At 40.4% G+C, this 17051-nt stretch overlaps 1 protein-coding gene across 1 annotated transcript in view; it reads left to right on the top strand.

Moving 5' to 3' along the window:
- Nucleotides 1-17048, top strand: part of TNRC6C (trinucleotide repeat containing 6C) — a gene marked incomplete at its 3' end in the record, with an annotated part of 43563 nt that extends 26515 nt beyond the window's left edge. Inside the window, exons 10-21 of the mRNA XM_008935491.1 lie at nucleotides 1125-1271; nucleotides 1742-1864; nucleotides 3176-3259; nucleotides 3587-3818; nucleotides 5805-5972; nucleotides 7085-7276; nucleotides 7411-7554; nucleotides 10375-10491; nucleotides 12816-13010; nucleotides 14349-14419; nucleotides 15189-15328; nucleotides 16940-17048. Of these exons, the coding sequence (XP_008933739.1) occupies nucleotides 1125-1271; nucleotides 1742-1864; nucleotides 3176-3259; nucleotides 3587-3818; nucleotides 5805-5972; nucleotides 7085-7276; nucleotides 7411-7554; nucleotides 10375-10491; nucleotides 12816-13010; nucleotides 14349-14419; nucleotides 15189-15328; nucleotides 16940-17048 (1722 nt within the window). The remainder of the gene's footprint in view (nucleotides 1-1124; nucleotides 1272-1741; nucleotides 1865-3175; nucleotides 3260-3586; nucleotides 3819-5804; nucleotides 5973-7084; nucleotides 7277-7410; nucleotides 7555-10374; nucleotides 10492-12815; nucleotides 13011-14348; nucleotides 14420-15188; nucleotides 15329-16939) is intronic.
- Between the last annotated feature and the right edge of the window lie 3 nt (nucleotides 17049-17051).

Genomic DNA, 17051 nt, shown 5'->3' on the forward strand with positions numbered 1-17051 from the left:
CTCCAGAAACTACCTGCTGTGTGAATGTTTCATGTTACAGGATATAAAACAACTGCTTAGTTGTAATTAGCCAGCTAATTGCACGCATCCACTGAGAAGAGACTAGTATTATGGATTTATACCACTGTACCCTGGCAAAGTACTGCCTGGACTGAAGGGAGGTTTTGGGTTTTTTTGAGGTGTTGCTAATTGTCACAGACTATGCAGAGATGTTGCTCTAATTTGTCTTTCCTGGCTGGCATAATTATCCAGTGATGAAATGGGTTGAGAAGTGATGGGGGCTTTTTTATTCCTGTTCTAAGTGTCAAGACAGCTCGTAGCTTTGACAGGTTGTAAGAAAGAAACTGTGCTCCTAGCACCTCTGGTCCAATAGAGCATGAGGGGTGTGTTGGCCCCTGGGTGGAACATGCTGAGAGGGAAAGAAAAGGAAAGAACATTGGGGCCAGATCGATAAACACCACGACATCAACAGGCCCTAAACTAGTGTTGATTGTAAAAAAAGTTGGTTTTGCCATATAAATTGAAATTCCAGCAAAGAGAAGAAATAACAACACAGGAAACTTCATAGTCATTCTGTGGTGGCTTTTATTACGTATATTCTTTTAAAGTTAGCTTTCTAAAAGCAATACTTGTCCAGCACTTAGAGCCCATTAAGCATAAACAGATCTTTCCAGAGCAGAGACTGCACTAATAACATGTCCATTATCAGTAGCTCTGTAAAATGAGTAAGTACAGAAAATGCCTGGCTAATTTAAGGATTAGGATGCTGCAAGTTTAATGACTCCATTTTCGTGTCCTTTGCTACACAAATACAGACGTTTTTGGCGAATACGTTTCATTGTTCATCTTGTGACCCTCTGGGGTTATGAATCCTTACAAAAGCAATCTTCAGCTTCAGCTATCTTTGTTTTCAGACATCTGTACGAAGTTTTGGAGGTTTGGGCAGCAGGGAACATGGCAATCTTTGCATATGCTAAACCTGATTGTCAATACAGTCTATGTGCTGGTTTCTTTATCTGTGCCTGTGATAATCACTGAGGATAAAGACTGCTCAGACAAGTAGCTGCCAGGTTTTATGTTGAGTGATGTCTTTAAGGGCTGCTGTCTGTCTCGTCCTGCTGCAGATACCGAGTGGCAATCTGGGTATGTTTGGCAATAGCGGAGCAGCACAAGCCAGGACCATGCAACAGCCGCAGCAACCGCCAGTGCAACCTCTTAATTCATCCCAGCCTAGTCTTCGTGCTCAAGTGCCTCAGTTTCTATCCCCTCAGGTTAGCTGGCACTTCCACTCCTAAATTTTCCCTTTCCCTGGAACTCTTCCATATGCACTGTCCTCCCCACATGCATTCTGTCATGCTCCTGAGGCTTTGTAGCTACTGGGGCTTGGCTGTGCCTCTGTTGATTTATTTACTAGCCAGCCAGGATGTTACATAGGTAAGATGGTCTCACGTGTGTGTTACGTGCATAATCTATGCAGGCACACTCTCATGTTCCTCTTTGCACAAAGTAGTGTTGTTAGAGAGCTGTTTTAATTTGTTCTTGGCTTTTTTTCTATAAGTGGACCTTTGAGTATGGTTAAGATTTGTATTAGAACCTCTTGTTAATATTTTGATAGTTCACAGTACTACTTCTGATAATAGTACTATTTTCCAGCTGATGCCTTGTGACTCTTATTAATGGCTTACCCAGTTCCCAGTGTTAAAAATAAATGTACAAGGTTTAATACACTGCTCTTTCTTAGGTTCAAGCACAGCTTTTGCAGTTTGCAGCAAAAAACATTGGTCTCAGCCCTGCACAGTTAACCTCGCCAATTAATAATCCTCAGCATATGACGATGTTGAACCAGCTCTATCAGCTGCAGCTGGTAAGTTAAAACACATGGCAAATAAGCTCTAAATCAGAATTGAAGGCATGAAGATACAGTAAGAGAATGGCTAACGAAATTTTTAAACGGATGTGACAGATGCAACAACCAGATGCTGATTTCTTTGATAGTTTCTTTGTGAAAAAACAAAAATCACGATTTTTGCCTCAGGCTTTATAAATAGTCATTTGTTGGAATAATTATCCTTTATATCTGATCAGTGGAACTAAAAAGTCTGTTGTCTTTGTAGTGGTATGAGTAACACAGTATTGTCAAGCAGCACTAATCTGTTACATGCCAATGTATGGAACTGATTGACCAACTCAGTGTTACAACATAACAGGAGAGAAATCTCAGCAGTGCTGAGCACCTCAGTCAATAAATAATAAAGTGTAGGATGAATATCCTGGAATTAACAGAAGGCATATTAAACACATCATGTGATAAGAACTACTTGTTTTTGAAAAGTTGTGTACTTTTGCTGTACTTGCAAATTTTACATCTGTATGTGTGTGTATGAAAATATTTAACTGGATTTTAAGACTGTTTTCAAAAGGGATCCTGCTAACAGTAGGTCTGTATTTGCTAGAGTTAAACATAAACTTGAGGATGACAAACTAGGTTGGTTGCTGATCTGTGAGTTAGTCAAACTCCTTCATTAGTAACAGTGTTTGATACTATTATTCACTCTGGTTATGTTTCTTAGTTTTGGGGAGCACAGCATTGATCTTGTGCCATGGTAATAACAGAACAGTACCCAGCTACCTGAATAATATCTGTACAGAATTCCTTTGGATTTTAAATTCACATGTTGCAGAGAAACACCTGGAGGAAAAAAGACAATTAATTCTTAGTTAACCACATCAAAATTGTGGAATTTTTCTGGAATAAAGTAGCACAACTGATTAAATACAAAGCATTGTCAGTACTCAACATGACAAAATCAAAAATATTTATGGGTATTTATCCTATTTGTATAATATTATAAACTTCTATTTTAATTTCTGGAGGGTTTTTTTGTTACAAATTATTCAGGAAAATAAAAAGTTCCTATCTTTATTGATCGCTTATTGCTTCCAAACTTACTCATCAGTTTTAGTATTGATATTTGGGTTAAAAAAACACCACCAACAAATATTAGACTTAAATATATTATAAAATACATTTGTAATAAGATTGTTACTTTTGCTTCCTGGGCTATTTTCAGAAAACCACAATGTTTCTACTTTATAATGTACCAGAGCAGTTCAGGCAGGATTGTTTGGCTTGGTGTGCAGGTGAGGACTCTGACCTCTCCTCTCTGTCTCGTAGGCGTACCAACGTTTACAAATCCAGCAGCAGATGTTACAGGCTCAGCGTAATGTTTCCGGACCCATGAGACAACAGGAGCAGCAAGTAGGTTTGCCTGACAGTTCAATCTAATGAAACCATTAGAATTTGGTCTCAGTAGTTTAAAGAGATTTTACTGCATTATACCAAAGCAGCTAAAGCATCCTTGGAAACAATGATGTAGTGCATGGCTTGAGTGCAGAAAAGGAAGGACTGCTAGAGTAATAAAGCTACTTCACAGCATTCAGTTATTGGAGGAAAGCTCTTCAACCCTTAATACAGTCAAGTTCTATTTGTAAAGAGATCTATTGTGTTTCTCACTGTAGAGGAAAGCTCCAGAAACCTAGTGTCTTTTTGTTCCATTGAGCATTTATTGATTCTTTTTCTTGCCAGGTTGCACGTACAATCAATAACATGCAGCAGCAGATCCAGCAGCACCAGCGCCAGCTGGCCCAGGCCCTGCTTATGAAGCAGCAGCCTCCCCCTCCACATCTATCTTTGCACCCCTCTGCAGGCAAATCAGCCATGGATAGCTTTTCACCCCATCCCCAGGCACCCGGCCTACCTGACCTGCAGACCAAAGAGCAACAGTCTTCACCGAACACCTTTGCTCCTTACCCTCTTGGTAAGGGTCCTTTTCTAAAGCACCTTGGTGTGAAAAAGACAGAGGGGGTATCTTTCATTAATTCAGCATCTAAATGTTTTGCTCCCCAGTGTAACGAATGCAGAAATATAAATGATGTGTTTATTAAATAATGCTGAAATGATAAATCAAAGTCCTGATACTAAATGCTTCTCTGGTAGCACTTCAGGTGGGCTGTATTTGCTCACCTGTGCTCTGCCTACAAGTATCAGAACAGAAGATTTGCTTAATTAACCATCTACAGATACTGCTGTTAATAAACTAAATATAAATTATTATCATCATCATCATTGATAGGACAAGAGGAAACAACCTCAAGTTGCACGAGTGGAGATTTAGGTTGGACACTAGGAAAAGTTTCTTCCCCAGAAGGATTGTCCAGGGTTATGCCAGGCTGCCCAGGGCAGTGGTGGAGTCCCCATCCCTGGAGGGGTTTCCGAGATGTGGTGCTGAGGGACATGGGTTAGTGGTGGACTTGGAAGTGCTGGGTTAATGGTTAGACTCAAGGTTCTTAAAGGTCTCCTCCAACCAAAATGATTTTATGTTGTAAAATACACAAATGTCATATTGGTAAATGGAATATAATCTGGAAGTCATGCAAAGTCATCTTTCCACTCTAATCAGCACTGCGAAGGCATCAATTTTGGTCAAGCTGTTTCAAGAAAGATATGGGTCCAGTTTGAAGAAATAGAGCAAATGTTGGGCAGATGATTGATGTTTCAAAAACATGACTGCTAAGGGAAAGATGCCATCCTTCACTTACTGTAGTCTAAAGAGAAGACTTAGGAGACATGAGGAATCTTCAACATACAAAAGATAACTTCAAAGAAGTTTTCTTGCATTTGGCTAATGCAAGAAGTAATGAACTTCTGTTGCAAAAAGGAGATATTGAAACACTGAGTTGCTCATTTGCTTTAAGCAAATAAGAGTGCTGGAGAAAATTATTGGGGAAGTTCCTGAAATCATATTCACTGGTCATTCTGTGGTAGATTCAACATAGGTCTGTCGAGTATGATGGATATCAAAATAATCAGTTTGGCCTTGAGACAGAGTGAACCTTTCAGACTTGTTTTCTGTGATTGTTTGATGTATGCTACAGACTTCATTTATGACAAAGGAATTAATCTTGTCGTGACTCTCTCTCTGTGGTGTACAATAGAATTGCCAAGCTTTATCTACCATGCAGCAGTGGAGAAGGTAATTCTGACTGCTGTGGTGAGCTCTTACAGCAGGGAGCATCAGAAGGCAAAAGAATTAAGAATTGAAGGCCTAAGTCTAAGAGGGTCTTAACGTAGCTCAGCTTCCTGGGATCTTCTAACATTCAGGATTATATATCAAAGAAGACCCAGATTCATACCACAGAAACATGTCAAAATTATTCCTTAAATATGGTCTGAGTGATTTTGTTCTGTGTATCCAAAATAGGTGCCCAAATACTACAATACCTGCTCTGGTGAAAACCAGCTTTTCGTATGACCTTTTAATTAGTTGCTTTGTTTGGGATTTTTAAAATGTTGCTAGCAAAATAAGATGGCAGACATCATGGGGGTGTGCTGGTGGGACATGAGGAGTGCTTTGGCTTAGCAATAGAAGCTGCAAATTCTTCATTGGTTTAGAGGTAGCATTCCAGAATGCCTTTTCCAAGACGAGTGATGAAACTGCAAGTAGTAATACTGAACAGCTTTATAGTATTACCCATACAGCTTTTTTCTTTTTCCCTTGTAGCAATGTTTTAACATTTTCTGAACTCATAGGAGTTATAGTGGTGTTCCCATAAAAGCAAAAGTTCTTGGCAGCAGGTTGAAAGTGTGCAGAGTACATTGCTACATATATGTACAGATGTCTAAATATCAATGTTTATTAATTTCTGTAGCTGGAATCTTAAACACATCTTTTAATTCTGCATTCTATTATGGATATATTATTCTGCTTTCTATCATGGATACCTAATGACCTATTTCCCCTTAGCTGGACTGAACCCGAACATGAATGTAAACAACATGGACATTACTGGTGGTTTGTCAGTGAAGGACACTTCTCAGTCCCAGTCTCGCCTTCCTCAGTGGACACACCCCAACTCAATGGATAATCTGTCTAGTGCTGCTTCTTCTCTTGACCAGAACTCCAGCAAGCACGGTATGTGCATTTAATCTCTGGGTTGGTCTGGCTCTTGAGACTTGAGCCATTGGGACTGTAATTTTTTTTTCTCACGTTACTACTTTTAGTAAGTGCTCATACATAACTGCTTGGTACAGAGACTCAAGCCTTTTTCAGATGATTTCTGCAGTTGCATTCAGCAGAGCATTGAAGTGCTTGCAGCTATCACTTCCTGCATGCAATGTAGGAATGTGATTTCCATCATTTGCTGAATTTTGTTGCTCAGAACAAGGGGTTCAAGTAGAGCAAGCCATTAGTGTTGGCAAAACAAGTCCCACAAGCTTCTCCATACTCCACATCTGCATACCTTCAATCCAAAAAAACTTTACATTGGTTTTCTCCCACAGTTTTCCTGATATCCTGAACCTTTCGCAGCCAGTCCTGTACAAAGGCGTGATGGATTACATAATTACCCACCCTGGGAGTTAGGAACACAGATTTCATATTTTTCCAGAAGCAATTGCTAATCTGTTTGAACACCTTTATCCCTAACGCCTCCAGTATCCTGAGTCTTTTATTCCTTTATTTCCTGTACCAAGCTGATTGTTAGAACATGGCACTCTGTTAACTTTATTGTATCCTGGATTTTATTGTGACCAGCATGAATTATTTCTTATAAAGTAAGCTTTTTTTATTCTGCAAGTAGCTGTACTGCTTTATGTCAAATTGTTGTTTGATAGTTTGTAGGAACGTGAGAATGGCCCTGTCAGGTCATCCTTCATGTCAGCAATGAATACCTAGAGAAGGATGAAAAGAGAGCTTGCCTCCAGTGATATTTCTTAGTATGCTGTCTCAGCAAATTCCTGTTTACCATCAGTGTAAAGATTTGAATTCCTTGGTCTGTTTTTGACAGTAATGTGAATTTCTTTAACTTGACTGTCTAGATTGTACCAAGAATTTATGTTACAGCTGTAACTCCTAGTAGGGCTTCAGAGGCCACTAAACCTTTCTTACTGTGTTTATACTTTAATTTTCTTTTATATTTGGGTAGTACAGAAGGAAAATAAGAACAAAATGTAGGGACTGCTGAAATTCCATACCCAAAATGAGTCCCTCTCCTAAAGAAAGCCTCTCCGTTTCATTCATCACAGGTGCTATACCTGGAGGTTTAAGTATTGGTCCTCCAGGCAAGTCCTCCATTGATGACTCTTACAGCCGGTATGATCTGATGCAGAACAGTGAATCTCCTGCCAGTCCGCCTGTAGCTGTTCCTCACAGCTGGTCACGTGCCAAAACTGATAGTGATAAAATTTCCAATGGCTCCAGCATAAACTGGCCACCAGGTAACCAAGCACAAAGCCTTTGTGTTTAACTGATGTCCTTCAAATGCAGCGTTGGTTTTATTTAGTGAATCCACATGCCTTCTGGTATACAGGAGAATTATGAATTGATGTACTCTTTATTATCTTTGAAATAGAGTTTCATCCAGGAGTGCCCTGGAAAGGACTGCAGAATATTGATCCTGAAAATGACCCTGATGTCACTCCTGGAAGTGTTCCAACTGGGCCTACCATAAACACCACGATACAGGATGTTAATCGCTATCTTCTCAAGAGTGGAGGTAAACACACAAATTCCTTCCACGTCTGTGTATACTTTTTTCTTTCCAAAAAAGTTGACTTCCTATATTATGGATGTAGTCTATTTTTGCATGTAATCATAATCTAATAATGCATCTGCTCTGAACTTTCACTGAAAATCCAGAAATATTAGATTTAAATATGGGACTAAGAAGCTTCTGGTTTTCCATGGGAATGTAGATATTTTTATCCTGGAAGAGGCTGTGATGTAATATAAACTTCTGTGATCATGAGAAGGTTTTGTAACCTGTAACACTTTGTTTTGAACAAGATTTCACTGTCCATATTGACTAAGCTCTTACATTTTGTGAAACATTCAGAATAAGCAATGCAAAAAGTTCCATGGTGGTTACTGAGGCTGCAGGCTTCTGTCACACTAATTAGTTGTAGCTTTATTAAAGGATCAATCATCAGTCGGAGCTGTTCTATCCTCAGAACCATCAAAGAAAAGAAAAAAGTAGGGAATTAGCTATAATAGTATTTCCCAGTGCCAGTTCCATTCCTTTTGTCTTGGCAGTGCTTACTCCAGAGTTAAAAGGGTAAACTCTTAAAAAAAAAAAAAAAGACAACCCAAACCATTGGGACTATGCTACTTGTTAAATAGAGATACTGGAAGTGGATCAAGGGAAAGGTGGCTTCATTTTGTTATGATCAGTGTGCCAAAATAGGGAAGTTCCCTGCAGTCTGTCAGAGCACTCCCATATGCAGAGGAGTAGTACACTCGGGTTGTATGGAAGGACCTGTCAGTCTTAAAAAAATGTGGATTTTGTTCTGATAGTCACACTTGTCCTGTCTGTGCAGATTGTAAATCAGTCCTTGAAATGGGTTTCCAGCTCAGGGTTTGTTACCTGGGGTGAAGGGGTGTGAAACGTGAGGGCAAGGAGGCGGGGTTTTCATTGCCCTGAGTGGTCTTAGTTGTCTCTTCCCAGAAAGCAGTCTTTATTTAAGCTGAAGCATGAAGTATTTGTATGCATGAGTAACGCTGAATTAACTTTTAATGACCCAAATGTACTTCAAGAGGCAGGCAACCTGGATAGGTTGAAGTTAGGAAAAGTATACAGACATAGTTCAGTCACAGTTCAGGTATGGTGTGCCCAAGAAATGCTCCCTTGAAGCCAAAGCCTAGCCCTGCAGAGCTGTACATGTAGGGTAGGTGAGACCTACTACAGGTCTTCCTTCTTCATAGAAGGAAAGTGTACATTAGCTTTGTTGGTGGATAATCTGTCTGTGGATTGAAGAAATAATGAGGCTACTTAGAAAGGGTCAGTATAGATGATCTTTGCAGAAGTAAACAGGCCCTTAAGGGCCAAAACATTCTGAAAAGCAGTGACTGTTGGGGCCTGTGTGTGCTTCCTTTCCTCATTGGCTTTCTAGCTTGTTAATAATACAATTTTAATTAAAAATGTAGTTGCTGAATCCATTTCCTTTTACTCATACAAGCTAAGTGTTTATTCCTAGGTAGAATTATCTGTTCTTGTCAGTACCCCTCCATATGAGATTGTGGCTTTCGTGGCATGCTGCCAGAAGGAGATTGTCTTTGAGCCCCCAGATCATCTTAGCAGAGCTGATCTCCACCAAAGGGCCAGACTGTTGTGTACGCTGTCCTTGCACTGCACACTGACAGACAAAAGCTAAGCTTTGGGGTTGATTTTTGGTTTCCCATGTTTGCCAATGAAGCTCTGCAGCATCGGCTGCTGTGAGCTGAAAGTCTTAGCCATGTGGAATGAGGAACAGTTACAGCTCTGGGGTCATATGGCTCTTGGAATCTGATATAATTCCCTCACTCCTGCCTGGGGAATAGATTATTTCCAGAGGCAGCCTTGGCACAGAGTTATTTTGCTTGGGACTGATACCTGTGTTGCTGTCCTTCAGAGCACACTGAGTCTTGGTTGGCTTGGTTGGTTGCTGTTTCTGTTGAAAATATAGCCTGTTTTTTTTTTACTGAGCTGTTAGGAGTCAGAGAATCCTTTACTTCCTCCTTTCTACCTCAGTACAGTGGTCTTGTCCAAAAAATTCACCTATTTTTATTAGTCAGTTAAAGATGGTTCAGTATCACAGTGTAGCTATCTATGTCAGGAGTGATGTCACCTAGGATACATGTTTAATTTTCTTGGTGGCTAGAGAGGATAATCCCAGCTCTTCTGGTCTTTTTAATGAAGATATTTTATTTTATGTTCAGCTTCTTTCATTTGCTGCCACTAAGGAAATTGTATGTTTGCTTAGATAGCTCCTCAGATTGTAAATAATTTACCAAGATGGTTTCAGGCTATTTCATTTAATGTCATCAGTTCGAGAAGAGATTGCTAAAATATATCCCTGCTTTATTGAAAGTCTGCAAAAATCTAAAGATGTTTGTGGGCATTAGGATGTAGAAGTGCTTACCTCCAGTAATTTAGGACAAATCAGCCATGGTAAGAGGCTAGTTTATCATATACGTCTGTTCAGTTGCCATGCCTTAGTCAGCCCACAGAGCACCTTTATAAATGAAGCCTGTTCCCTGAGCCTAAAGAATTTAGCATTGGGTTTTTTTTTAAGAGAGTCATGTATCTTAAAGGAAATGCAGAATTTGCCTTCTGCACAGGTGTTAGGACATTTGCTACTGAGCCAGCTTTCTTTTCTACTTAAGACTTCTGCCTCACTTTCTCATGCTTTCTATAACATTTCATTCCTAGACCTCAGAGACCAAGCTGATTAAGGAAAATACCTTGCATGGTTTGTATTTGCACGTAACAGATATGCTTATGTCACGCCAAACATCATTATGCCCATCTTTCTTAGTTGCTTCTCTGCTGGTTCTGCAGGGTCATCCCCAACATCATCTCAGAATGCCACGCTGCCTTCATCGAGTGCCTGGCCGCTTAGTGCCTCCGGCTACAGTAGCTCTTTCAGCAGCATTGCATCTGCACCTAGCATTGCAGGTAGGAAAAATGGCCTTTCTGCTTCCACAGCCTCCTGCTTTCTGACAAAAAGGCCCTAGAAAGCCCTTTCCTAGTTACTACAGTAGAGCTGCGCTAGAAGCCTATTTATTTTCAGTCCTGTGTTAGGTAGGCAGCTCTCCTGGCAGCTCTGCAGTGGTAAGCATTGGCTGGTATGCCTGGAATTGTGCTAAGGAAAAATGGATTTATTCCACTTGGTGCCACATGCCATCGCTCTGTATTGGCATTGAGATCTCTTAATGACTATTTCCATTGCAACCTGGAGGGGGAATATTGTCTGGGACCTCAGTAGAAACACCTCTCTAGACCCTCCCAGTAAGAGCTGATAAAAAAAGTTGCTAATCAACTCAGTGTTAGAAGTGAACCATTTTCAGCTCGGGAAAAAGTTCAGCAGTACCTCAAGGAGGTGCTCTGCATGACTTCAGAGGAGTTGGGGCTCTTAAATGTCTTTTTTATAGTCAGTCCAAGGACTGATGCTCCTCTATATGGCTGAGCTTATGGGTGGTCTAAATAATTAATCCCATTCTTTGTAATGAGCTATAAATTCTGGAGTCTCTCTCTCTGCAAATCATGGAAACTTTACTTGTGAACTGGCTACCTAAATTCATCCCATCACAAATACCTGTTGGGGCTGTTGTATGGACTGTAGTAGCATTTTCATATCCAACTGATCCTCTGAATAAAAGAAGGTGCAACCTCCAGGTCATACTGCAGAATCCAAAACAAGAAGTGTTTGTTTGCAAGGTTTTACTCCAGTGAAAGGAAAAGAAAGGAGTGGCTTGCTTCTCTTTCCTCTGCCATTCATTTCTGCTTTATTTGCTTTAAATATTTCCGCAGTGTCCTCTAATCTTTGTGTTCACCCCATGAGAAGTAGTGGCATAGCAACCTCTAATCCATGGTAGTGTGCATGTATCCAGTGCTGCATCACAGGCTGAGCTGCCCAGTTCCAAAACTCAGAGTTTCCCCTTTCCCCCCGTGCCATCTTACCCATGTTAATGTCTCCATTATCATAGCCACATTATTTTTGTTGCTGCAGTTTGTAAGAATATGAGAGAGTGGTTGCCCTTTCACTTAATTTCTTATAATTCTGTATAAAACCATTGAGTTATGTGATCTACATAAAGAGAGGCAGTTGGGAGAGTGTATGTGTATATAACTGAGGCTCTGTGATTAGGTAAATTTGACTGTAGGACTAATAGAAAAACCTCAGTGGCTGCCTCAAGCAAAGCACTGATTCAGTACCAGCTTAACGTGCCAGTTCAAACCTGGTTTAAAATAAAAGTCACAAGATTTTTGCATCTTAGACTGTCAGACCAAGTATTTTCTGACTGTCTGCAATCAACATGAAAGAATTAAGGCAGCTTAATCACAGTATCATCTGCTCTGGCAGAAGATGCAGCGATGTGACCATTTCAGTCCTTTCCAACCAAACATGTGCTGCTCATATGAGTAATGGTGGGACTCTGCTGTGACAAGGAAATTGGACTCTCTGATTTCACAGTGTATGTTGGTATGAGGAAGAAAGGCACGATATGCAAGTCTAGAGGAGGGTTTGTTTTGGTACCTGTAATTTGAATCAATTTTATCTGCCACTCTGAATGCTAAACTGTATTTGATATTCATGTTTTTGTATTATTTTAAAAAACTCTGATTTGGCAAGAGCAGTAGTGTGCTAGTTTAAAAACTGGTTAGGGAAATAAACTGAACTGGAGAAAGTTACAAAGAGGGACAGGTTGGGCTATAGTCTTATCTTCTGAGGACTTTATTTTCCTCAAAGACTTTTGGAAAAAAGAGTATCTGTTACTTCAAATATTGAGAAATACAGTTTCTGCTCATCTTTGATCTTTGGAATTTTAATAATATATCAGAAGAACATATGGATATAATGGTTACTTTATATTAGATAAAATGACTTGTGCAGGAAAAAGTGGTTAAGTTCTATTAGACAATCTTGAAGTGTTTCATTATAGGTTTGATTAAATTAGATTTCAAATACTTAAGTCCATCTTCTGGTCTCTTTTTCATGTATCATCTTTTACAAGAAAGTGAAATAGTAGGGGATTTTCAAAAGGGAACTGTGTAGCAGGTGTTGTGAGATTCATTACATCCAACGTTCTTTGAAAATGTAAATACTGGAGTAAGTAGGTTCAAAGGGTATAGGAATTCTGTCACTGGATGGTACAGAACGCTCTTTTCCCTCCTGAAAAGCTGGAATAATATAGTCAATGCAGAAACTTGATGATTCCTTGGATTAACAGTTGCTGCTGACTAAAAATACACTTTTTTTTTTTTTTTTAATATTGCAGGTAAATTGTCAGACATCAAGTCTACATGGTCCTCTGGCCCGATCTCTCACACACAAGCCTCTCTCTCCCATGAACTCTGGAAGGTACCCAGAAACACTACTGCTCCTACGAGACCACCTCCAGGCTTAACAAACACCAAGCCATCATCCACATGGGGTGCCAGTCCCCTGGGTTGGACCAGCTCTTACTCCTCTGGTACTCTTGACTTCTCTATTTTGTAGCACCACTCTGCCTTCTTTCTGGAATTGTTTGCTTTTATTCTGTGTTCCAATAGCGCGGCAACCAACAGCTCTGTGTCAGGCTCCAGAGTTGCATTCACTTGTATTAAACCTGAGGCTTAATACAAGTTGAGTATGTCCATTTGGGGGATGAAGCCAATATGTGTTTTAGTTAGGACAAGTTGTAAGTGAAGCTGTCACCTTTTAGGTGGTCATATTAGTAATTTTACATAGAAATTGCCAAATTATTCCATGCCAACTGCTTTTTTTTTTTCGTTTCCTTAATTTCTAAAATATCTTATTTCTTCTTTTGTGGTATGATTTACGACTGCCTATAAGGCTTCAAGATGATTGAATCGGCCCATGGAATTTAATATGGACCACATTTTTAGAGCATGGATGTGAAGCATTTAGGACCTGATGGCATTGTAGGCCCCTCATGGAATACAGTTTTTTCATGCAGACCCTTTTAGACATCATTCTTTTGCTTAAATACAAATATGAGAAAGCATGGATCTATCTATACGTATCTATATATCTCGTGTTTGTGAAGTATCAGCAGCTTCCAAAGCAAGTAATACACCTATGTTATAGAGCTATTCTATTAATCTGCTTTCACTAAGCTGGGAATTAAATGTTATTCCTTCTTGCCATTTCTTTTCTATCTGTTTTCCTCACCAAAACCCCACCTGGTGGGCAGATGCAGCTGATGCCAGGATTCCCTGGAGCCTGAGTGTGGTCACACATGTGACTACAGGAGTGCTGCGGTTTCTCAAATGCCACTCATAAATACCAAGCCTGTACAGTTCCTCATTGTAAAACACCAGGCTGCGGCTGGAAAAGCAGGTTTCGTTGGTTATGTCCTTGTCTCTTTAATCAGAACATTGTCAGTGCAGAAATAGCTGTTTTGAGTAAGTCATGTCCATTAATCTATCACTGGCAAGACAGCAGAATGCTGCAGTGCTATAAAAATCTTTAATAGCGAGCAGCAATCTGAGCCTGGACATCTGAATTGCTTTTAAAATGTGTCTTCCAGATTAATTCTAATGTAAGCTGAAGATGCAGTGTCATACCTACATCTGCTAGGTTTCTAATGGTTATTGTGGGAATGTGAAAAAATGCCACACGTCTCCTAAAGGTGACAAAAGGAGGTTTTCATTCAGCAAATCAATCAAGGCATGGGGAAACTGCTGTGGGTTTTGTTCTCAGTAGCAGTAACACTGGCTAGCCCGTTGGGATTCCAGAGAAAGTTTTCTTCTTGTAATACACTCTGCGCACCATGATAAAATGGTTTGTTGTGGGATTTGTGTCGTAGGTTCTGCCTGGAGTACTGACAGCTCAGGGAGAACGAGCAGCTGGCTGGTTCTTCGAAACCTCACACCCCAGGTACCTAGAATCCTACAGAGCTGGTTATGGAAAGAGACCTGTCATGTTTAAGAGATAAGAAGAACATTTATCATCTATGGTCATTTGGTTCATTTGAAGGGAAAATAATTACTCTGCATTTATTACAAGTGTCTGTCTTCTACAGGGAATTTGTTAGGTTTTCAAAGTGCTGTCAAATCAATTATGATCTTTTAGGACTGTAATTAGTCATTCCATGTGCACCATTTATGTATGTGTAAATTTAGAGGTGAATGATGTTTTAAAGCACATATAGAGATGTAAAATCTGATTTTCCTAGGGGTTGGCATTTTTTTTTTTATTCTAAGTCTGTCCAGTTCTCTAGTCCTCCACGTAGTGTCCTTTACAAGGAGGAAGAACAGAAGCCCACAAAGCCTTGACTGTACACACTCAGATTAATCTTGGGGAAAATTTAGTTATATTTATGAATAATGTGAGTTTTGTTTTACTTATTTCTGGACTTGTTTTTAAAATTTCTGTGGACTTTTAATGATAGATATGTGTATAACCTAAATGGGGAAATTTTGTGTACTGGATGGTAGCGAAGTCTTAAAGAGATACTATCTCACTCAATGAAGACAGTGAGAAGTCTATAACTAAATTCTTCTTACGGAACAAAACCTGGGTTTTTTTTTCCTTCCACCTGTTACTTATTCTTTAGCTTTTAAAACTTGTTTAGCTAGCAACAAGAAGCATTTAAAGTAAAATGACAACAATACAGGTGACCTTTCCCCCCCTTCCCTCTTACCAGATTGATGGTTCCACGCTGCGGACGCTGTGTTTGCAACATGGCCCTCTAATAACATTCCACTTGAACCTGACGCAAGGGAATGCTGTGGTCCGGTACAGTTCCAAGGAGGAAGCAGCCAAGGCCCAGAAGTCTCTGCATATGTACGTTTCTGTTCTCTCTTCCCTTTGTTTCGAAGCCAGTTTTACCTCAGAAACTGTTTTTGTATTTATTTGGTAGGACACGGAATTGATCACTGGTTAGTTTAATCTGATTTTCAAAATTACCTGGTGAGAGAGAGAACAAATAATTGGGGACTAGATACTCATATACTGCTGAATAAGAGGTCATTACAAAACCTGATAATCCAGAGTCACCTTTAATAATGTGCTCAGTAAGGATTTGTCAACTCTAAGGCAGCAAAGAATTTGCAAGAAGTAATAAGAATTCCAAAGGAATCTCAGAGCATGAGACGAGGTTTCAGCTTTAGAGAGCAACAGAAAGGACAAGACAATGATTAATGAAGAATATGTTCATGGTGGTCACCTTTTTTAAAGGAGTTACGAAAGAAATTGAAAGGAAGGACAACAAAGTGTGCTTTTTAGGTGTTTTAAAATCCTTGGAACTAATTGGTATACTACGCAAGAGCTGGAGGATTTGAGTGATAAAAGCAGTGACATTAGGGAGGATTAAGCATATAGAGACTGACGTTTCAAAAGAATACTTAGGTTCTTAGAGTTAGAAAGCAATTTTCTTTATCAGCATGTTATAGCATGAGCATAATGAAAAATACTGATCTGAGCAGGAACATTGTTTGGAACTAGCTGTACTACTGGCCTGACGACCTGCCCTATCCTTAAAAATTTATGAGCAGTGGTTACTCTGTAAATAAAGTTGCAGCTACCTTACCATTGCCAACCCGATTAACAGAAATTGTAGTAGTAATAAATGCTTTAGTGATCATGTTGCTTTTTAATTGTTGACCATTCCTTAATTGAATAGTACAAAACAGCATTCAGAACAATAGGAGGTGAAAAACAGACTTGGGGGTGTGTAGAGCCTGGAGAGAAGGAGGCTCAGGTGAGACCTTCTTGCTCTCTATAACTCCCTAAAAGGGAGTGAATAGAAAGGTAAATAGAAAATAGGATAGAGAAGTCTTTGTTTAAGAGACTGGGATTGCTAAAGGTGAGCAGATGTGGCCTAACTCTTCACCTCAGTTCCAGCTTGGGGGGCAACATGGATTTGTATCCAACTTGGGTATTTCCACAAGTGCCCTTTGCACGCCTTCTTTCATAGAATCCTAGAGTGGTTTGGGTTGCAGGGGGCCTTTCAAGGTCATGCAGTCCAAACCACCTGAAGTCAACACAGTCCCCTGCAACTAGAGCAGGTTGCTCAGAGCCCCGGCCAACCTCCCCTGGAATGGTTCCAGGGATGGGGCAGCAGCCACCTCTCTGGGCAGCCTGGGCCAGGGGCTCACCACCCTCAGTGTAACAAATTTCTTCCTTCTAGCTAGTCTGAATTCCTGGCTGCTGTCTGAAAGGGAGCAAGGTGTTCGAGTAGAAACTCCCCCCCCCTTGCCCTGCCACAACAGACTCTGCTGAAAGGCCTGTCCCCAGCTTTCTGTCAGCCCCCTTTAAGTCCTGAAAGGCCCCCAGAAGGTCTCCCTGGAGCCTTCTCCTCTCCAGGCTGAGCAACCCCAGCTCCCCCAGCCTGGGATCATTTTTGCTCCCCTAAAAGCCCTCCCTCCTCACCGCAGCGTGTGTTCCTGCCCTCAGGTGTGTCCTGGGAAACACTACCATCCTGGCCGAGTTCGCCGGGGAGGAGGAAGTCAACCGTTTCCTGGCGCAGGGGCAGGCGCTGCCGCCCACCTCCAGCTGGCAGTCCAAC

The sequence above is a fragment of the Merops nubicus genome, unplaced genomic scaffold (assembly GCF_000691845.1).
Source record: "Merops nubicus isolate BGI_N331 unplaced genomic scaffold, ASM69184v1 scaffold39462, whole genome shotgun sequence".
Lineage (NCBI taxonomy): Eukaryota > Metazoa > Chordata > Aves > Coraciiformes > Meropidae > Merops > Merops nubicus.